Source organism: Myotis lucifugus, unplaced genomic scaffold, assembly GCF_000147115.1.
Source record: "Myotis lucifugus unplaced genomic scaffold, Myoluc2.0 scaffold_44, whole genome shotgun sequence".
Classification (NCBI taxonomy): domain Eukaryota; kingdom Metazoa; phylum Chordata; class Mammalia; order Chiroptera; family Vespertilionidae; genus Myotis; species Myotis lucifugus.
The window spans coordinates 3,134,488-3,157,460 of NW_005871092.1; the positions used below are offsets into that span (position 1 = coordinate 3,134,488).

At 47.3% G+C, this 22,973-nt stretch overlaps 1 protein-coding gene across 1 annotated transcript in view; it reads left to right on the forward strand.

Annotated features, from left to right (window-relative positions):
• The window catches only part of RBM20 (RNA binding motif protein 20), a 177,798-nt gene that overhangs the window by 136,425 nt on the left and 18,400 nt on the right, over positions 1-22,973 (forward strand). The window contains 5 exon segments of the mRNA XM_023753341.1: positions 5,077-5,220; positions 7,548-7,679; positions 13,660-13,739; positions 15,413-16,076; positions 22,685-22,780. Coding sequence (XP_023609109.1) covers positions 5,077-5,220; positions 7,548-7,679; positions 13,660-13,739; positions 15,413-16,076; positions 22,685-22,780 — 1,116 coding nt within the window.

Genomic DNA, 22,973 nt, shown 5'->3' on the forward strand with positions numbered 1-22,973 from the left:
TATGCAATCATCTATGCCTGTTTTCTCTTGAACGATTGGAGACAGTATATCTCTTCACCCCTAACTATGTCAGTAGGAATTTCCTAAGAACACAGACTTTCTCATACATAATCACAGTACAGTTATATCCCCCCCACCCCCTCAGTCTAGAATCACCACGGCACATTCTTATACTGTGGGCGGAAAGGAGCCAGCTTTACGCCAGGCATTGCACCAAGGCACTTTACATACATTGTGGCACTCTTGTCTTCTGAACAGGCGTGTGGAATCAATTTTTATTTTCCCTGTTTTATAGACAGGCCAGCTCAGGCTTAGAGAAATTCAGTCACTTGCCCAAGGTGGGTCCCGGGGGAGCAGATTCTGATCCAGGTCTACACTCTGACACTCCCATGGCCCTGGCACTGGTGCCTGGAGACCACGAGGCACACACTTGATGTGTGTCTGCCCTTGAAGAGGGACCGGGCCCGTGTCCCCTTCGCTCATCTCAGGATATCATGTCCACTGTTGTAGGCACTGGACACAGGGTCACTCAGGGAATGGCAGAGCTCGTCAGCAAGGTGCTCACTGTGTGGGGCTCATCTTCAGCCCTTTAAAGATGAGGCCACCACCGACACAGACAGGCATGTCTGAAAGATGGACGTGCTTGTGACTGTATTTATGCTGACACAGATGCTCGCATAGGGAGGGAGGACAGACATTACGCTCACTGGGACAGAGAGTGGGAAAGACATAGGTTTCCTGTTTATGCCCAACACGGTTGGGGAAAGTTATCATTATCCTGGATTTTAGAGTTTAGCTTGGCAAGGCTTCTGGGAGGAGTGGAATTTTAAAACTTAGAGCCACATAAGCATGGATATTTTACATCTGGAAAGGACTTCAGACGTATAGGCCACCTCCCTCATTCCAGACGCTGGGAAACTAAGGCCTAGAATGGAAAACTAGTTTGCTCTTGTCACGTACCTAATCAGTGAGTCCAGAGCCCCTGTCTTCCGGAATTATGTTCGTTCCACTACCTCAGGAAGTCCGAGCTTTTCCCAGCCAAAACCCCTTTTAATGATTTACTTCTACCTCAAGCAGCCACTATCCTGCATTCCATGTTTGGAAAAGTACTGGATCTGCCAAAGTACTTATATTAGTGAGTAATTAACTAGCCACCCATTTTTATTCATCAGAAACACAGACACGCCAGTCAGATTGTCTAATCAACCTAAGATCTAACCAGGGTGCCATGTGGATAGAGTCAAGAAACTCAAAGTAAAAAAAAAAAAAAAGAAAAGAAACTCAAAGTATGATCTCAACTCAGGTTTTTTTCAATGTCAAAAATAATGACCCTCCCTTCAGATATTATTATATAGAGACCCCTTAAGGCAGTGGTTCTCAACCTGTGGGTCGCGACCCCTTTGGGGGTCGAATGACCCTTTCACAGGGGTCACCTAAATACATCCTGCATATCAGATATTTACATTACGATTCAAAACAGTAGCAAAATTACAGTTATGAAGAGCAACGAAAATAATTTTATGGTTGGGGGTTACCACAACATGAGGAACTGTATTAAAGGGTCGCGGCATTAGGAAGGTTGAGAACCACTGCCTTGAGGACTTGTCAGAGAACCTGGGCTGGGAATGTGTACAGCATGATGCTGCTCAAGGGCACTCAGGGTTGTCTGTGCCCCCAGTGAACAAATTTTACTTTCGATGGACCACCTAAAGTCCACTCTTCCTTCCTCACCTTCCTGCTTCCCTCCCTCCCTAACATTCTCACTCATCATTTGAATTTGCCATAGCGCCTACAGCAATAATAGCTACGTCTATATAAAGTGTTTCAGATATATATATATATATATATATATGTATTACAAATCAAATATGATTTTGAACCTATTTGGGTTTAATAAAGAGTTATATTAGCTTGATGGCAGAAAAGAATGCAGACTGAACTGTCCTAAACAGAGTATTTGCAAAGGAATATGCAGGCACACCTTGGAGATTTTGTGGGTTCGTTCCAGACCAAGGCAGTAAAGCGAATTGCAATAAAGCGAGTCACACTAACACTGCTGTTTCCAGTGCATATGTTTATACTGTGGTCTATAAAGTGTGCAACAGCATTTTGTTGGAAAAACAACAACAATGTACACACCTTAATCTAAAAAGACTTTATTGCTAGAAAATGCTAGCAACCATTATCTGAGCCTTCAGAGAGACGTATCTTTTTGTGGGTGGAGGGTCTTGCCTGCAATGTGTAAAAAACAGTGCTACAGCGTGCAATCAAATGAGGTATGCCTGTAACTCATACAACATTGTTTTATAATTGGATGGGGTTTGTCACATGCAAAGAAGCCAGACACAATGCAAAGCAAACCCTTAACACAGAGATTCTCAAGATTTTCAAATCTCAAAGATTTTTATATCATGGCTGACTCAGAAAATGATAAACCGAAGAGGCTGCTTGTGGTCACTGGAGGTACTTGGCCTCCACCTGAGGGGTCAGTATCCTGGCATCCCGAGATCCCATCTGCAGTTCGCCAGTTGGGAAGCTCCATATGAACATAATTAAGTGGAGGAATATTAAAGATCTCGTGATTACCTTAAAGGACAAGAAAAGGCTCAGTACAATCCAACTTCTATTTTTGACTGAAAATCTTGGGAGGAAAAAAGCGCTCATGGAATGCATTTAAAAATTTCAGTGCAAACCTTAATTGAGACCATTCATTACAGGGCCTCTCTAAGGAGGTCTGCAGCATGAATTCGTCTCGTTCTTGGGTGACTGGCAGCTGCGAGGGTGTTTATTCTTCCGAGGCCTGTTCCACAGCCCGCAGCAGCTTTTGTTGCACTCACACGCCAATAAAAGCCTCTCCAGTTGCTTTTTCAGCCTGGAGGAGACAATGAGAGAGGCGCTGGCCCTTGTGCCGGTCACTAGGCAACTGGAGAGGGGATCGGCCCTGAACCGCCCTGCGTGTCTGCTCTGCTGTCCAAGCACACGTTAGCCCAGGCCAAGCACACAAAGTCACATGTGGCAGGAACGTGCCCAGCTGGGAGGCAGTGGGTCAGAGCGCCCAGCCTCAGCCCTCCTGTTGATAAACTCAGAGGACCAGCCACTTTGTCTCGACTGGGCCTGTGTCTTTATGTGGCCCGCCGACCCTGACGAGAGGCACAGATATTACCTCTTAAGTGCCCTGCTCCTGTCATCCCTGGAGAGCCCTGGGGCCCACCTGGGTCACACCCGGAGTCCTGTTCTCCATCGGGAAAGTGTGAGATGGCAGATGGGGAAATCTGAAAGGGGCACTTGGGTTTCTCCATCTCAGGGCTGAACCATAAAAGGAACTTCTTATAGTTTCTAATTGTCCTCAGCCCAGATGGGAGAAGGGAGGGCTTTCTGTGGTCGAATTACCCAGGTATTAGCCCTTGTTAGCCCTCCGACTTTCCCACTGTTACCATAGCAAGCCAGCCCCCTCATTCATGTAATTAGATGTTGAAGTTCACTTTATCGTAGAAAATGGTGATTATGCAAATGCAGGCTATGCTGTTAGAGTGTGTTTTGGGTTTGGAAAATTGCATCCTTCTCATGCACGTTGGGTTGGCTTATGATTTCACTAATTCTCAAACCTTCTGGAGACTCAGACTGATTAAGGTTTGCACAGACCAAACAGACACACTTCCTTCCTCTGGGAGCTTTGATTAGGCCCTGGTTTTGGCTTACAAACTGTGTTCCTTAGAGGTGCCTTGGGATTGCTGGCTAGTGCGGCAGCAGGGTGCTGGACCACAAGCTCTGTGCAGAGCAGCAACTCTTACATGTCCCATATGTTAGCCTGGTGAGCAAGCTTTTGTTTGAAGAAAGGATCCCAAAGGTCAACAAAGCTTTGAAAGCCAGTTCCTTAAACCGCTGTTGCTGTGAATGTGTATGTCAATGCATTGGGACCCCACAAATCCTGTCTGTGCTCTTGTTTTCCTTACTGGAATTTAAAAAAATTATAAGTGAGATGATATGAGATATATAAGGAAAAGGTTAAACATCGCTTCCCTTCCTCCCTTCCTATTCTGCTCTTTGTAGATACCCAGTGTTGATAAGTATCCTCCCATAATACCTTTCGCTTCTGGTCTGATATCCTTTAACAGCTTTTCCTTTGGGGAAAATTTTAAACAGAACAGTCAAGACTAGTATAAGTAGCTCTGTATCCCCATCCCCCAATTTCAATAATTACCAAAATTTTATAACATTTGCATCGTCTATCTCTTTCTCATATATTTTTAAAATTTTATTTTTTAAATATGTTTTTATTGATTTTTAGAGAAAGAGGAAGGGAGGGGGAGAGAGATAGAAACATTGATGAGAGAGAAACATCAGCATCGATCAACTACCTCCTGCACACCCACTGCTGGGGATTTTCCTGCAACCCGGGCATGTGACCTGTTGGTGCATGGGTCAATACTCAACTACTGAGACACACCAGCTGGGCTCTTTCTCATACATTTTTTATTTATTTTTTGTTTTGCTTTACAAAAATGGCATGCTAATCAGCAACCTGTCTTTTTACTTAATTTATCTTAAACATTATTTCTTGTCAGCTCATCTACCTCCTCCTTTTAATGGCTATGTAGTTTTCCATTGTTTGTCCCCTATTTTGGACGTCCAGGCTGTTTCCAATTTTTTTTGTCATCTCCTAAATTACTGTGACTAATACCCATGTACATAAGTATTTACATACTGATGCATTTATGGATTTCCAAAAGTGGGATGGCAGAATCAGGGCTATGTATCTTTTAAGTTTTATTAACTATTGCTCACGTGTAGTCTCGAAAGATTGTCGGTAACCTCCCACCAGCAACATTAGCTTATTTCCTCAAAGCCCTGGATGTGATTGTCCATTAAAAATGTTGTGAATCTGTTGTGTAAAGAGATGGCATAAAATCCATGCCTTATATGTGTGTGTGTGAGTGAATTCTTTTCTGCATTAATTTTGTAAATTGTAGTTTTGCGATCATCATTTGGGGGAAGAGAGCCATTAGGAACGACCGGAATAGAGGCCAAGAGGGAAATGTCTTTTGCAGACCCGCCACTGCTCTTTGTTTCTATTAGTTTGTACAGCGGAAAACGGGCACTGGCCGCGTGGTGCATATCTGCAATCTTCCCGAGGGGAGCTGCACTGAGAATGACGTCATTAACTTGGGGCTGCCCTTTGGAAAGGTCACCAATTACATCCTCATGAAGTCTACTAATCAGGTAGGTCTGGGCATTTTCACACGGGTATGTACCAGAGAGATCACAAATTGGTGGTCTATCCATACTAACTATATATATATTATTTTATTTTATTTTTTAAAGAAGCTGTCCTTAGCATAAAGAGGTATTGCACAGCTGGACTTCCATTGGTCTTAACCAACAAACAGAGGTGACGTTTTGTCTCCCTTGTTTCACCTTACCCTTCTTGTGATGGTTACAGGCCTTTGCAAGTTGCCTAGAGGCGAGGAGGTGCTTTGGAATGAGGTACTCAATAGCATAGAAAAGCTGGCCCCCCAAATTGATATCCAATCCTCTGAGCTAATGCTAGTCTTGCCTTCTAAGCTTCTCATAGCTGAGGGCCTGGATTTTGAGCCAGCCAGCAACTGACTTGGGAGCAAGAATTTTCATGCATCCTTGGTGTTACCCTCTGAGGCCCAATAGGTGGGAATTGATGGGTGCCTGGAAAGTCTAGGAACTAAGGGGATGGACTGAGTCCTTGGGAGTGCGTGTTTGTCTTCATTTCTAAAGTCAGAGGGAGAGTTTTACAGAGAATGGACAGAAATAAGAATTTTTGTATTTGGTTGTTAAATATTTTTACTTTGTGAATCAGAGGAACAGGCATAAAAGAAATTCTTTTCTTAATTAAAGCATGAACCTTGGAGACTCAAAGCCACATCGGATCCCCAATGGTCTTTCTCCATCAGCCTGGGCTTAGATAGCTCACCTTGTCTCTTTGTTCCTATTTCTCATAATTCTATTTTGGGTAAATATCCAAAATTCAGCCTGTAACAGTAGTGCAGTGAAAGTCATTGAATTAATATTATTTGCATTTGACAGGCGAGAGCTAGAGGTGCTAAAATGTTTTCATGAACAAAGAGGCAATTAGAAAGCTGGGTGGCAGAATTTGAAAAAAAACTCTAAGTAATCTTGACTCCTCGTCTCCCACACACTGCCAAAGACTGCGACAGCGTGGAGAAAAGCATACCTCCCTTAAACAACAAATGTGAGGGAAGGAGGAGGAGGACTTTGTTCAAGGCAGTGGGAGAGTTGACATTCACAGTCAGGGCCCCCTTCTCACAGACCACTTCTTCCTCAATACTGAGGGATGAGATGGTACAAACCAAACAAATCTAAGAAATAATAATGATAATGAATTCCCCACAATAGCTACTGGGGTAAACTGACAGGTCAGTCAAAACAGGCTGTTTAGAAAGTCTCTATAGACACCAGTTGAATGGAAAAGACCATTTCTTTGGTGTGTGTGTGTGTGTGTGTGTGTGTGTGTGTGTGTGTGTTTTATCACAACAGTTAAATAAAGAGGAAAACTGCTGTGGAAACCCAACAGGGTTTTCCTCTCTCTTTAACTCGCAAAGACATGACCTTCCTTTAAGCCTAGAGAGCCCCTGAATTTTTTTTTTTTAGTTTATTTCTCTTTTCACAAAAAAAGTGAGAGCTCACTACCCAGGGCCTGTGCCCCTGTCTTCTGCCATTGCCACCACAGACGGGCAACTTTTGCAGGGATTGGCCTGAGATCCATTGTGCAGTGAACTCACTCCCTCCTGTCTCACCCCTTCCCCTGGGAAGCTGTTGGTAATGGACCCTCCCATTGCAGAGGGACTCTGTGGCATCGTAGCCCAGGATGGGCATACATAATTAAGAAGAATGTTTGGTAACCATGGGGATCCGGAGAGGGGTCATCTTATAATGAGCTCTTTTGGTGAAGTTAATAAATAGGTCTCTTTGAACAGATGGGATCAAAGAGAGCTCTTCCTTTACTGTTTTATTTTTTATTTTTATTGCGGTATGAAATACATGCTCTAAAGTGCACTAGTCTAAGGGCACAACACCATTAATTTTTTACATGTGTACACCCATGTAATTACCACCCAGATCAAAATATGGAACATTTCCAGAACCTCAGGTTTCCTAATGCCCCCTTTCCAGTCAATACCCCACCCCACCCCAGGCAGATGTTGAATTTCTAATACCATTGATTTATTTTGTCTATTTATATTTATTTAGTTATTTATTTTTATTTCAGAGAGGAAAGGAGAGGGAGAGAAAGATAGAAACATCAATGATGAGAGAGAATCATTGATTGACTGCCTCCTGCATGCCCCCTACTGGGGACTGAGCCTGCAACCTGGGCATGTGCCCTGGCCGGGAATTGAACCATGACCTCCTGGTTCATAGATCGATGCTCAACCACTGAGCCAGGCCGTTTTGCCTATTCTTGAGCTCCATATACTTGGAATCATACCTTGTACTAAATTTAGTTTGAGACCATTCATGCCGAGTCCAATGTATGTCCTACCATTCTTTCCTAGGCCTTTTTAGAGATGGCTTACACAGAAGCTGCTCAGGCAATGGTCCAGTATTACCAAGAAAAGTCTGCTATGATCAATGGGGAGAAGTTGCTCATTCGGATGTCTAAGAGATACAAGGAATTGCAGCTGAAGGTAAAGCATTCTCTTGTCCATTCAGTCATTCTACAAGGATCAGCTGAGTGTCTCCTCCTGGCCAGGCACCGTCTTAAGGAGAAGACAGGAAAGATGCAAAAATTACCCACTGTCTTTGAGGATGTCACATGGGAAGGCAAAGCATTATAACATGACAGTAAATGTGCTTATGGATATAAGTACAGAATGCAAAGGGTTGCTTGAGACAGGGTGACTAACTACCTGGGATCCACAGGGATTTACAGGGGAGGTCTTGAAGGAGGTAGAAGTTCCAGGCATAAACCCTGAAGATAACCTCCTTCTCCATCCATACAGGTCTTCAGTAACTTTCTTCCTCTGTCACCCTCCTTGATCTCTTATTCTCTCCTCCATCCTCTGTAGTTATGTCTTCAGCCCCATAGAAATCCTTCTAAGCCGCACATGACTGAATTGGCCACTGTCAGAACTCAGGGATGAATTCAGATAATTCCAAACAGGGCTTTTGTTTTTGTTTTAGCTTGTCCTACATTTGTCTTTTCTTTCTTCTTTTGTTTTACTGTAAAATACAACATACATAAAGAAAAGTGACTAATTAAGCATTACACAGTTTTAAATGCACTAATGTGTGAAATCCCCTAAGTCCCATAAAAGTCAAGAAATAGGACATTGATGGCACCCAGAGGCCCCTCCTCATGCTCATCGCTTCCCTCTCCACTCCTATGACTTTGAGGATCATCATTTTTCCTTCCTTTACCTTACAATTCTACCACCAGTATCTGCCTTCCTTAACAAGTGTTGTTTAGTTTTGCCTATGTTTGAACTTTATATGAATGGAATCATATTGTCTGTGTTCTTTTATGTCTTGCTTCTTTCACTCAGCATTATGCCATTCATGTTGGGTGTGTTTATTTTCATTGTTGTATAAATTTCTATTGTATGACTACAAATTTATTCATTCCTCTGTTGATGGACATTTTGGATTGTTCCCAGTTTTAGGGTGTTAGGGACAATGAATGCTACTGTGAACATTCCCAAACATATTATCCTGTAAACACATACACCAACATATAACTAGGGGTGTGTAGATAACTAGGAGAGGACTTGTTGAATCACAGGCATGCATATCCTCAAATTTGCTAGGTAATAGCAAGCTCTTTTAAAAATTAGTTATCCCAAATTTACACTCCTATTAGTAGTATCTGAGAGTCTACATTCTCTTAAAAATTTTTATTTTTATTGATTTTTAATTGATTTCAGAGAGGAAGGGAAAGGGAGATAGAAACATCAATGATGAGAGAGAATCATCTGCTGCCTCCTGCACACCCCGCACTGGAGATCAAGCCCGCAACCTTGGCATGTGCCCTGACTGGGGATCGAACTGGTGACCTCTTAGTTCCTGGGTCGATGCTCAACCAGTGAGCCATACCCAGCTGGGCAATGGTCCACCTTCTTGCTAACATTTTATTTTATCTGACTTTTTAATTTTTGCCTGTCTGGGGGAGAGTGTAATGGTTTGTCATGGCTTTATTTTTTATTGTCCTGATTACCAATTGATACTGAGCACTTTTTTCATATGCTTACTGGCTGTGCCATTTGGATCTTCTCTGGTGGAAAGTGTCTTTTCAAGGCTTTTGCCCATGCTTTTCTCTTAGATGTGTCCTCTTAATGGTCTGCAGGATTTCACTAAACTAGAGCACTTTGTCCATTTGAATTTATTGTAAAAAATGCTACCTTTTGTTTAAATCTACCTTCTTAGTTTATGCTCTCTGCGGTCCCATGTAATAGGAATTTTCCCAGTCACATCAGCTCATTCCACATCTACTTGGGGTCCATTTTGTTTAGGATCCACAGCCTTCAGTCTGCTTTCATGGGTAAAGGCTGTTTCTGGCCAGGACTCGCTTTCTGACAAGTCCGCATATGTAGGTCGGGTATTTGTCAACCAGCCGACAAAGTCCTGATTCTGCTTTGCTTGCAGTCTTGCTTCTGAAGTTCCTTTGTCAACAGTTCTGTCAGAACCTGGCTTTTTTTTTTTCTTTCCTGATTAATGAAAGCTTATGGCTTTTCTCAGACAAGTGAAAGATCCCACCCTATTCTCCACCCAGCCAGAGTTCCCATTCTTCTGGATTTTCCCCGGGGGCTTAAAGTTGAATTTCCATACTGAATTCCTGGTGGAGCTTTGGTCTCCAGATGAAATGTTGTATTAAGTTGTAATTAAGATTAATAGCAGTACTCAACTTCTTAAAGCAAGGTACTGAGGCACCCCAGTGCCTTACCAAGGGAGATAGTTTGGGGTGGTGCAGAAACCATGGGTTAAAGAGGTCATGTGGTCCAAACTTGCATTCAGCAAATGTGGAACCCACTGTGGGCAGGGAGTGGGCCAGCACCATGGTAGCAAGCTTGTGGAAGAGCTCACAGTCTGGTGGGAGGAAGAGCAGGTAAACACAGAGTCACCCACAGCCATGTGAGCTATGCCAGATTGGAGGGTGGTAGTGCCAACCTAGGCTCTGCCCCTTCCTGCTTTGACGAGCTTGGACAAGTTGCTTCACCTCTGTGAGCCTCAGTTTCCAGATCAGTAAAGACTGTACTCTGAGTTCCTTGGTTAGAAGCATTTTTTTTTCATACATTGTCTCTCTCAGTCTCACAATCCCTCTCTCCTGTGAGGTGTGCAGGGAGGATAATAACAGTAATTATAACTGTACAACAATAATAACAAGCGTACATACCTTTGATTGAGTCCTGGTACTCAAGCAATGTGCTGAGCACTTTGCGTAAATACATTATCTCCTGTAATTCTGACATCAGCTTTGTCAAACAGGTATTATTACCTCAGTTTTACAGATGAGGAAACTGAGGCTCATAGAGTTTGGCAACTTGCCAAGATATAGTTACTGGAAGAACCATGATTAAAACCTAGGACTGTTTGGGATTTGCACTATAGCTGCATCTCTATATTGTGTTATCGAGATCTTCATTGTCCACGTGAAAAATCAGAGAAATCAGGTGATTTTGTTATAGTCACCCGGGCAGTAAGCCGCAGGGGTAGTATTCTAACAGCTTCTCAAACTTTCACGCGTAGTTTGTTAAAATTTCTGTTCAGTAGTTCAGGGGCAAGGCTGTGATCTTGCATTTCGAACAAGCTCCCAGGAGATGCCAACGCAGCTGGACCTCAGCACTTTGAGCAGCAATGGGTCGAGGACGCATTGTTATCTGACCTTTCATAAGGGCTTCCTGCTCCCCAAGCTGTCACACTGCCTCTGTGAGAAAGCAGCTCAAAGCATGTTTCAACTCCACAGCAGTGCCTGCACTATGCCCCCTAAGGAACTTTCTCTGTAAGGAACAGAAAATTGTCTCAATTAAACATATTGACTAAAGTTTTCAAAAGGTGAGGGGGATTTATTGGCTCATGTAAATGAAAAGTCCAGGAGTAGCCCTGGCTTCAGGTATGGCTGGAATCAGGGCCCAAGTGATGGCATGAGGACTTGGCTTCTCTCCATGCTGCATCCTGCTCACTTGGCTTTGTTTGGGGTCTCCCTGGGATGCCCCTGGCAGCCCCAGGCTCTCTCCTCTAGGTGGCGTGATGGCGTCATTGACTTCAGCAGCTCTGGCTTCCCACCCTCCCATTTCCTTCAACAAGAGCAAGCCAGAGTTTTCCCTAGTGGCTCCCACAGAAGTCCTGAGATGCACTCTGATCACCTGGGTCCCTTAGGACACGTGTCCTTCCTGGAACCAATCTCTTTGGTCAGGGGACAGCTATGCTGTGATTGGTGAAATCTCTCACCTGCTGCATCTTTGGAGCAGGGGTAGAGAGAGGGGAATGGCTACTGGGGAGGTAGACAGTAAAACACTATATTTATGCATATATCCAAACATGTCAGGGCCAAAGGAGCCACCACATGGGGTACCACCAGGGCTTGCTGAGGGGGAGGGAAGTTTTGATTGGTTTTTCTCCTCTAACCTTACCTTTTGCTCACCAGGCAAAGTGGAAGGGGAGAAAGAAGAGGGCTTAAGGTACTTCCCATCTCCTGTCTTGAATATTTCTTCATGCCGTAATCTTATCTCCCTACACACTCTTTGTGGGGAAGGTTCTAGTTCTTAGGGCATTTGGGGCAGAACCTGTCCCATAACAGGTGTCCAACAAGTGCATGGAATAAATGAGAAGGAGAAAATCTCTAGGAACAATAGAAAGTGAGTGTTTTTCTTCTTACAGACCAGACAGGAAAACGGAATTATTTTCTGGTTGGTTCTATAGAGACTTCTCCAGAATCAAAGCATCTTACATGCAGCAGGGAACTTGGAGTCATTTAATCCAGTGTCTTCCAGTGACTGATCAGAAAGTTGTCAGGGCAGTTTGAAGGTCCTCTTGCCCAGAGATCCCTCCCTGGCTTGAACATTTCATATCCCGTTCCTGTGTCCCAGCCCTGACCCCTCTCCCTGAAACCACAGGCACCTCCTTCATTCTCTCCTTGACTTGTGTTTTCCGAGCCCAACCCTCAGTCTCAACACTAACACAGATAAGCAGCCGTGTGCTGGAGGACTCAGAATTCTACTCCTGCTGGATCACGTATTCACTGCATACCTCTGGCCCTGTTTTCCCCAGCTGTAAAATGAGATATATGATCATACCTAACATTCACGTAGCTCCGAGAGTTCACAATTCTTTGTAAAACATACAGAGAAACATCAAGGATTAAAAACAGCCATTGATTACATTTCTTAATAAAACTCTTTGTCAAAAGTTGACATTACAGACCAAGGGTTTTTAGATTTATTGAGATATAATCATATACCATAAAATTCACCCTGCTCCATACATTTTAATGGAATAGATGGATTCTGTGTAGCCTATTGAAAGATGGGCTTGCCTTTCTTTTGTGTCCATCAATTTCTTTTTTTAATTGCTTATTTCTTTTTTATATAAATTTTTTTTATTGATTTCAGAGAGGAAGAGAGAGAGAGAGAAACATCAATGATGAGAGAGAATCATTGATTGGCTGCCTATTGCACCCCCCACACTGGAGATTGAGCCTGCAACCAGGGCATGTGCCCTTGACCAGAATTGAACCTGGGACCCTTCAGTCCACAGGCTAACTCTCTATCCACTGAGCCAAACCGGCTAGGGCTAATGGTTTATTTCTTATTATTTTGGTATTTTTTCTGTACTGGGTTTAGGAAAGGGCATGGTTAGGATTTGGGGGCTGGGGTTGGTCCTGTCCTGGCACAGCCACCAAATAGTGATTTCTGAAATAGGAGGGGCCTTTGGGTGCCTGGCACCCTCAGCTGTGAATCCTGGCTCACAGCCTACGCTGCCCACCCCACAATTTAGGTTGAGCACCATGCTGTGGAGGAACACGCTGGAGTAAGGTATTGCATGGGTCATGGAAAGGATCTTGGAGTTGAAATGCCTATTGTCAGTCCTGATTCTCGAACCATCTGTGACCTTGAACGTGTTCCTTGACCCAGCACAACTCCAGGAGGCACCATCTACATGGAACACAGTATGGCTGGGGACCCTGGAGCTGTGCAAGGAGACCTCTGACTCCATCCCTCTGGGTCTCAGCTTACACATGTGTCAAATGTGGATGCTGCATTCAACGATCTTCAAGTCTCTTTACAAGTTACAATGCCTGCCTGGCCCCCACCTTCCTTCCTCTCTTCCTCTCTTCCTCCTTCTTTCCCTTACTTCCCTTTACATCTCAGATATTTTCTTTTATTCAGGAATGGGTGGGAGGCAGATGTGATGAACTGAGAGAGACTTTCCCCAGCACACAAATGTGCTCCTTCCTCTCCCAGCTCAATGGACACCATGTTCCCTCAACCACTTAGCCCACTAATGTTCAGCATTATGCTCCTACTCCTCATCCCCTGGGTTATTAAACCTTTTTCTTCCCTAAAAGGCACTTTTCCCCATTGGTGGACTGGACCATGAACCCAAGTCCTACCTGCGTCCCTCTGGTGTTTGCAAGGCTGTCTCTGGTCTGATGACCTCTCTCGCTTTGTCTAGAAACCTGGGAAAAACGTGGCTGCCATCATCCAGGACATTCATTCCCAGAGGGAGAGGGACATGTTCCGGGAAGCAGACAGGTGAGGTCCTAGATCGCAGGGCATATGCTGGGCAGTTGGAACGTTCTCCTGTTTCTCATTCTGAAGAGTATTTGAGTCATGCCCCTGCCCTTGCCCCTGCCCTGTCCATCAATCTCTCTGCGCCCTACCTTTCCATGTGCCCAATGGCACACATGAGTCAGAAGTGCTGCTCAGGTTAAATCTCAGGATAATGCAAGATGCTAAGCTTCCTTCCAGCTGTTCCTCCTTTGTTAGAAAGGACTATAGGTAATTGGCTCTTAGGGGCAAGTCTATACTTTGCTAAAACAGCCTGAAAGAGTGTGTGTGTGTGTGTGTGTGTGTGTGTGTGTGTGTGTCTTCTAATTAGAGGCAGCTCTTGATTTTTCATGGCTAAATGTAGATATAGGAATAGGAGTAGAGATGACCCCCCCTAAAAGCAGCTACATGACTCGTCACTCTGAACATTGAATGCATTCAGTTTTCCAACTTATTTCTTCCAACTGAAGTTGTGACTGCACAGAGCTGGGGCTACAAGTTTGCCACTGTCGCTGCCCTACAAAGGGGGTCCCTCCCTTAGAGAGCCAAGGTGGAGAACAGCAGGAGTGGGCACCTGGCCTGCGTGTCTTGTGGTTCTTACCCAGGGCGGCCACAGATGGTGCTCTGACATCACTGCAGGGCGCTGAGCCAGGCTGCTTCCCCTGAGGTCCAGGCAGCCTAGCCTGGTCCTAGGGAGCCACACCTCCGTGTCCCCTGGTCAGTGAGGGCTGCATGGTCTTCCTGGATTTGGGAACTAAATGAAAATTGCCCATGTTTTCAGAATATGGGGTATGTGACTCAGTTTACCTGCTAAATAACCAAACAACCTTCAGAGAGAAAGAGAGAGAGAGAAAGTGTGAGTGAGTATGGGTACGTGTATGTTTTTGTATGTAGCTGTTTCAGTTTGGGATTTTTGTTTGTTTGTTTGTTTTTTAAACCACGGTTATCTGGGTTACATGTGCAAAGCCATACTGTGCCATCTGCAGTTCTGTGGCGGGAGGGCAGGGGCGGGGTGACCTAGGAGACCTTGCTGGGAACCTTAGGCAGGTCCAGGTCCTTTTCTATGTTTCAGTTTCTTCATCTGAAAAACGACCAGGTCAGTGCTCTCAGGTCTCTGCCAACCCCAGAATGCCTTCCCAGTTCTTCGTTTTTTGAATCTCTGAGTCCGCCCTCCCTTCCTCGCCCCCCAGCCATTAGCGCCCTTATTCCATGCCCCGGATCTGAACAAATTGAGATGAGAAATAAGGAAAACGGAGGCCTAGAGGTCCCCTTTCTGCTGATAGAGTCAGAGGTGGGGGAGTGGCTTCAGTCATCGAACCTGAGGGCCAGGCAGCCTTGCCCACCAGGCCGGAGCAGGGCAACCTCGAACACACCCCCACCCGCACGCCCACAGGAGAGCTGAGCTCATTTCCAAGAGGGAGACAGATGGGGCTGAGCCAAACCAGCCTGATTATTCATCCCAGTTCCAGGAGCAGGATGGGCGAAGGAGCAGAGCCAGCAGGGCTGCGCTCAGGGAAAACCCTGCTCCTAGAAGCCGGAGGGAGGAAGCGTCATGATAAAGAGTGTCTGGCCGAAGGGGTTACGTGCACAGACTGGGGTTATCTGGGCACGGTCTGGAGGGGTGCAGATTCTAAACCCCCTCCTTTGCGCCCTCACAGATACGGCCCCGAAAGGCCTCGATCTCGCAGTCCCGTGAGCCGGTCACTGTCCCCGAGGTCCCACACGCCAAGCTTCACCTCCTGCAGCTCTTCCCACAGTCCTCTGGGCCCCTCGAGGGTTGACTGGGGCAATGGCCGGGACTCCTGGGAGCACTCCCCCTACGCCAGGAGGGAGGAAGAGAGGGAGCCGGCCCCCTGGAGGGAGAACGGGGAGGACAAGAGGGACCGGACAGACATGTGGGCACATGATCGCAAGCACTACCCTAGGCAACTGGACAAAGCCGAGTTAGAGGAGCGGCTCGACGCAGGGAGGGGCCATCGAGAGAAGCACCCCAGGTCTGGGTCCCCCAACCCTCTCCACTCTGCATCAAGCTACAAGAGCCGGGAAGACGGCTACTACCGGAAAGAGCCCAAAGGCAAATCGGACAAGTATCTGAAGCAGCAGCAGGATGGGAGGTCCAGGAGGAAAGACGAGGCCAGGCTGCGGGAGAGCAGACACCCCCACCCGGACGATGCGGCGAAGGAAGACGGGCTGGAGCCCAGGGTCTCCAGGGCCCCTGAGAGCACCAAGTCGAAGCAGAGTGAGAAAACCAGAACCAGGAGACCAGACAAAGACCAAGAAGGAGCTGAGGACAGAAAAGAAAGCAGAATGGCAGAGAACGAGGTAATGATGTAATCTCCTCCCCAGGGAAGCAGAGGCGGGTCCCCACGGGTAACAAAGGGACTATCAGGATGATCAACAGTTATTGAATGAATGAAACGCTTACTGAGTGTTTACTCTGTGCCAGGCACTGTGTTTAAGACTTTTTCTCAATCAAGTCTTTTAATCCTTGCAGCGACCCTATGAGGTAGTAATATTAATAATGTTATTATTACTCTAGAGGAGAAACGGAGGCACAGAGAGCTTAAGTGAGTTACCCAAGGACACACAGCCGGCAAATGGCAGAGCTGCAATTACACGTAGGTGGCCAAATGCCATAGCACGTGCTGCCTTTACTAGAAGTTAGGGAGGGACGGGATGCAAAGGCCTCTGTGTTCCTGTTTGTCCAGGGTGGAGCGCCCAGAGGTGTTTGCACCCACAGACTCTGCCAAGGGAGATTAGATCTTCGGTCCACTCTGTCTTCTCTCTTGCCAAAAGCATCTACCAATCCTGGGACTTGGAAGGGAGGCGGTAAAGGAGAAGCAGCCACCACCCATAAATTATACAGGGTGCCCAGAGCGTGGTGTGTCTCTCTAGCCACTGTCCACCGTGTTTTGCTTCCACTGTAATAAAGATGGGCAGCAGTTGGCTGGCATCTGTCATCGAAGCATCTGAAAGGCCTCATAACCTGCTATGTGACTTCAGTTCACCCAGCGGGTGAGCAGGAGGACTCTAGGTGCAAGGTTTATGTGCTAACTTGGCTTACACTTCCTTCTTGCTGGAATTACCTGTGTTTCAGTAGGAGTGGGACAGTGGGGGTTGAGGGGTCTGCACAGAGAACCCAGATTGGAATATCCTACGCGCATATCTTCTAGTCTGACCCAGGAGGTGGTGACAATGCTAAGTCCAAATAAGGAGCCCAGTTCTCAGCTCCATGCACATTGGAGAGTCACACTTTTGGCCAGCGCGTTAGCATGCCACTTTGCAGGTCGTGTGCTCGGTCCAGAGGTGAATAAGACACAGTCTGTGTTAAGGCAGAGACCAAGGTCTAATGGTGGCAGCAGACCTACAAAAACGATTTGCAGACAGTGGAGCCCAGGCTGGAGCAGATGAGCTGCTCCGTGAGCAGTTAGCTCTGCACAGAGGGATATACCTTTGAGCTGAGCATTGAAAGTGGGGGAAACAGTTTGGGAAGAAGCAAGGGCAAAAGTGAGAAAGACTGGCTGGAGAACCTGGAGATACTCCACATGACTGCATCTTTAGGGCATAGTAAAGGATCATGTTTTGACAAAGTAAAATCTTGGCTTTCGTGCAAACATAAAATGAATGCGTGTCCAAGCTGCTATTTAAGTCATTAATGAATGAGGGAACCAGTAAGATGTAAAAGCCAGCTCAGAGGAGAATGTAAAGATCAGGCAACATGTAGAGGCAGTCAGGAATGTGGACATGAATTTGCTAACAGAGGCAAGCTGACCTCTTCCATGGAGAACCTGAAACCAGATAGAATTCCTTTGCATCTCTATGGACAAGAATCACTTGCACGACTCTCAGGTATCTGCATTTACAGGGTTGTAAAGCAGCTCAGTTCAAGTGCAAGTCCAGACTCTCACAGAACCAGATACCCGAAGGGCGTTCTGGTAAATGGCCAGCATTCCATGGAAAGGACACCCCGCGATCTTTTTGCCCACTGCATGTTGCCACAATTTGTCCTGACTGGCCTAGCAGGGGGAACATCAGGAGAGGAGATTGGGGGATGGGTAGAGGGGACGTGAAGGACCTCGTGTGGCCTGCTGAGGGCTTGAACTGAATCCTGAGGACATATGAACAAGTGGGTGTGTTTAAGAAGAGTGTACAGTCCTCCCTCAGTGTCCCTGGGGACTGGTTCCAGGATCCCCTGTAGATAATAAGATCCCAGGATGCTCAAATCCAGAGGTCCTCAAACTTTTTAAACAGGGGGCCAGTTCACTGTCCCTCAGATATTCCACACATGTGCACTGCGGGCCCGGGACGAGTCGGCTGCTAAGCAGGACAGGCAGCGGCAGCAAAAACACCCGGCGGGCCGGATAAATGTTTTCAGCGGGCTGCATGTGGCCCACGGGCCGTAGTTTGAGGACCCCTGCAAATCCCTTATATAAGACAGTGCAGTATTTGCATATAACCTATACATATCCTTCCATGAATTCTTAAATCATCTCTAGATTACTTACATAATACCTAATACATCGTAAATGCTATGTGGATAGTTGTTATACTGTGCACTTTAGGGAATAATGGCAAGAAAAGAAAGTCTGTACATGTTTAGTGTAGATGCAACGATGCAGTATATATCAACAACAACCTAACTTCAGTTTTGAGAATTTCTATCCGAGGTCGGTTCAATACGCAGATGAGGAACCTGCAGATAGAGGGCCAACCATATATACCTGGAGATGTCCAAGGTGTTGGTGACAGGTCAGTGACTCAAGAAAAGTCACCAAGGGGCCGAGAGCACGGGCTCATGCCTCCAGTCTGGAACCATCTGTCCCCACCGCAGAGGGGTGGAGCTGCCCCTTCACACTCCGACCCACACTTCTGAGATTCTTCTTTAGAGACTGTTTCTCCTGCCGTGTAGCCACTCTTCGTCGGTTCGCACAACCCTTGCCCCCTTAAGGTGACACACATGGTAGGTCACCCAGAGAGCCCCTCATGCAGAAAAGATTCAGAAAGCCCTGTGGGTTCCCCACAATTCTGTCCCTCTAATTGGTCTGCCCCTCAGAGCCCTAGAGTGGGGTCAGTAGGGACTAGTAGGGGTCCCCAACAGACTTCTTCTGTGGGTCTGAAGCCAGGGGCCCACCACGCGGTGGTGGAATACTAGCAGAACAGAGTTTTCCTCGCTGATCTCAGCTCTATGTTGTGATCTTGAGAACAACCCACATCCCCACTGGGCTGCCCAGGGCTCAGATTACAGACAGGAGGGACTGGACTTGGGAATGAAGGCCACGGGGCTGAGGAGGTGTCCCTGCCTTTCTTCTAACATGCCAGGCACCTCCCACCACCGGGCGCACCCCTGAGTCCATGTGGGTCCCTCCTCACCTCTGTCTTCAGGCATTGTCACATCCCCACAAGTTTATCCTGGCCACTGCCCCCAATCATACGACACACTTCTCTTTCTTCCCTGCTTTCCTTTCCTTGGTAGCACCCATCTCCTTCTAACTGATCCCCTAACGCCTTTATTTATTTTATGTAGTGTCTGTGCCCCGCCCCAACCCCCGCCTCCAAGTGTAATGCCCATGAGGGCAGGAATGTTTGTCTGCTGTGCTCACTGCTGTGTCCCTCGTCCTGAGGTTAGAGTGGGCGTTCAGTGCGTGCCTGTTGAAGAAGTGAGTGACTGGACCCGGACTCTGGAAGCCAAGGCCTGGCTTCTGAGAACCAGGTCACACCCTGTTCTTCTCTCCCTCAATTTTCTTGGTTGTGAAATGGCGTGATCACAAGGCTGTGGTAGGCCTTTAACGAGCGTGTGCTCATCAGAAACCCTCTGGGTCTCTGGAGAAGGGCCCGGGCTGGCGAAGCCGGCGTCTGTGCTCTCGGTGCTGTGGTTGGCCAGGTCCACGCAGGAGAGCCACCCTGCCTGCGAGACCATAGGCAGGAGGAGAGAAAGCAAGTCCGTGGCTGGAGAGACCGTGGGAGAGAAGCACTCCTCCACCTGCTGGGAGGGAGTCAGGGCTATCCACCCAGATGCCTAGGGAGGGAAGCCAGGCGGGTGACCCAGAGCAGATGGAATGAGTGAAGCCAGGTGGAGAGAGGGGACCATGGCAGACCAAGGAGGAGGTGCCTTGTGTTGGGAGCAAGCAGTCAGCCACTGCTCAGCTCCATCCTGGGTCTGCCGTCCCGGAGCGCATGCCCTGGACCAAGGGTCCTCAAACTTTTTAAATGGGGCCAGTTCACTGTCCCTCAGACCATTGGAGGGCCGGACTATAGTTTAAAAAAAAACTATGAACAAATTCCTATGCACACTGCACATATCTTATTTTGAAGTCAAAAAACAAAACGGGAACAAATACAATATTTGTATTTGCATGTGGCCCGCAGGCCGTAGTTTGAGGACCCCTGCGCCTGGACTGTCAGAGCTCCTATTCCTTAGAGGAAGGCCAGAGCCCAGCCATCTGTTGAAATTTCCCACGTGTGAGAAACTATAGACCAAAACATGCTGGGGACAGATGGAGCCCAGAATGCAGCCATGGGTATAAACAATCCACGGGAAGGAGAAATGGAAAACCACTTATTCTCCATTCAGAGCCCAGACAGAGACCCAAGCACACTGGGAGGCAGGTGCAAGCTTGTTATTCACTCCACCCGCTCCTGCCAACCTCCATTCTTTTACCGACCAGTCTCCATGGAGCACCCAGCACTGGCGCTCGGTTGTGAGTGAAGCTGAAATGACCCCTGATCTCGTGGAGCTCATGGTCAGTGGAAAGACAGACTAATCAAATAATTCCTCAAATGAGCAGGAGAGTGTGCGTGTTCGGTGCTAAGAAGGAGATGGAGGCATACGTTGCTGTCAGTGCCTGGAACTAATCAGAGGCTTCCCGAGGTTAGGATGTGACTGTTGAGATTTGAAGGAATGGTGGATATTTACCGGGTGGAAAGGAAGAAGAGCAGACGGAGGGAACAGCATGTGCAAAGGCCCAGTGGCTGGAGGCCAGTGCTGCTGGAGCAGAGGGACTGGGTTAGAATGGTCAACAAAGGCCACGTCCTGAGGGGCCTTAGAGGCGGGTGAAGGCTGTCTGTTCATCCTAAGTGCAGGGGGAGGCAAATGAGATGTTTAAGCAGGAGACGCGGTGAGGATATGGTGGATTTTGTATTTTGGAGCGATCCTTCTTGATTGCCTTGGGGAGAATAGACTTGGGAGGAGGGAGGAGGTTACAGAGCAGAAGGGGGAGACCGGTTAGGAGGAGGTTTAGTGGTGGCCATGGCCCTGTGGACAGAGCCCCTGCTTGCAACAATTGGGACCTAGTATCTTGGTCCATGAGCTGGTGTGGGCCGTGGGTGCATTGGTAGCCTGTGTCTGTTCCCCTTAAGCTGCTGCTGACACCTGGAAGTTGTTCCAAGGCCAGGGGTGCGTGGAAAGCACTGCCCTGTCTGCTGTGTGTGCAGGGAGGAAGGGCAGGGTCCGCTTGGTGGGGGCTTCCGGCCGGGCCAGGCCGCCCTGCCCCTCCCAGCATGAACCAGAGGCTCTCCTTACTGTGTTGACCTAGGAGTGGCTGCAGGAACCGCTTGGGAAGGGGGAAGGTTATTTATTTTGACAAGGGAAGGCCATGGATAATGTATTCAGAGAGAGAAAAATAAAGAACAGCCATCCCCTGTTGGTAGACGCTATGGGTTCTGATGGCTAAAATGGCATTTGGACCTGCTGTGCACTCAGGTTAGCTCCAAAGACGTGAGCAGGGATTTTGGTGGAATTTTGTGCTCCAAACACTGAAAGAATAAGGACTTGAGGATTTGAACTGTCTCCTCCCCCCGCCCCCCCGCCCCCCATGATAACTGGTTAAACCAGTTAGTTCTGAGCTCCTGCCCCAGCTGGCTCCTCTCAGCTCTGGAGGGGTGTGTCTGCTTTGAAGGAATCAGAAGTCATTTACTTCAAACCAACCTCGGCCAAAAATGTGGAGAAAATGCAACTTGCCCCTGGGGCCCCCAGGAATAGTCATTGATTTGGTGGCCAAAATTTAAATCACTGGAGAATATCCTCCCCAAACTTCTGAAGCAGAAGTTGGAAGTCTTTTTCTACAAAACGTCAGATAGTAACTATGTTAGGCTACGTGGACCAAGGAGAAACTGGAAGATATTATAGAGGTACTTATATGATCGTTTAAAATGCAACTACTTAAAAATGTGAAAAGCATCGTTAGCTCAGAGACTATAAAAAAAGGCACTGGGTCAGATTCGGCTCGAGGACTATAGTTTGCTGACCCCTGTGTTAAAGGCTGGTGAGAGACCCTAATTCGCAACCCAGACATTTGCTTTCAGTTGTTCCATTTCCCGGATGAGCACCATTATGAGCGACTTAATTTGAGGGAGGCATTAGAAGGAAGGGAGAAGAGAAGGGATGGCCGGTTGGGGCTATCGCTCCAGAACAGAGATAGGGCACAAGAGAGGTGAGAGGGCCACTGACAGGTGACAACCTCCTTCGTACCCACAAATGGGCTGGATGTGATTTTTTATGGCCAAGACAGATCTGTTGGGGAGATGTCCCCATGATGGTTGTTCACCCCAGGGTCAGTTCACCCCGGGCCCTCTACTCACCCTCACTGTGTCCAGGTTTCACACCTGTAAGAAGTGCCCCGTTTGCCAGGGGTTTCCAACCTCCTAAAGGTATCCGTCCAGCCATGAAGGCATTTCTGATTTCTGGGCCTCCATTAGTCTGTGTGACCTTGAACAAGTTACTTAACCTCTCTGAGCCTCAGTTCCCTCCTCTGTACAATGAAGATGATAAGAGCCCCTGCCTCTGAGGGGTTTTGTGAGGATAGAAGAAAGGTATGTGCAACACCCCCGGCAGCAGGTAGCGGTGCTCAGTATCATTGTTTCTCTCGGTGTTCCTTTCTCTCTTTGCCGCGGCTGACTGTTGATTTGGTTTGTTCTGTTCTTCCTTTGGCGAGGTCGGAAAGGGGGACGTGGAAGAAAGCCCCCCGTCGGTGGACCGGCACGAGAGAGAAGCAGAGTCCTCTGATCCAGAAAATACAAGAACAAAGAAGGTAAAGTTTGTCGCAGATGCCGACAGTGTAGCCCTGTCTGCACAACAGTCATCGGGGACCAAGGCTACAGAGTCCCCGTCCCGCCCAGTGACGCCTGCTCTGTGGACGTGCTCGAGGGCCCACCAGTGGTTCCATGAATGAAGCCGCGTCCCAGCACGTCCTGGAGGAACGGCTCTGCCTGCTCTCTCTGTGT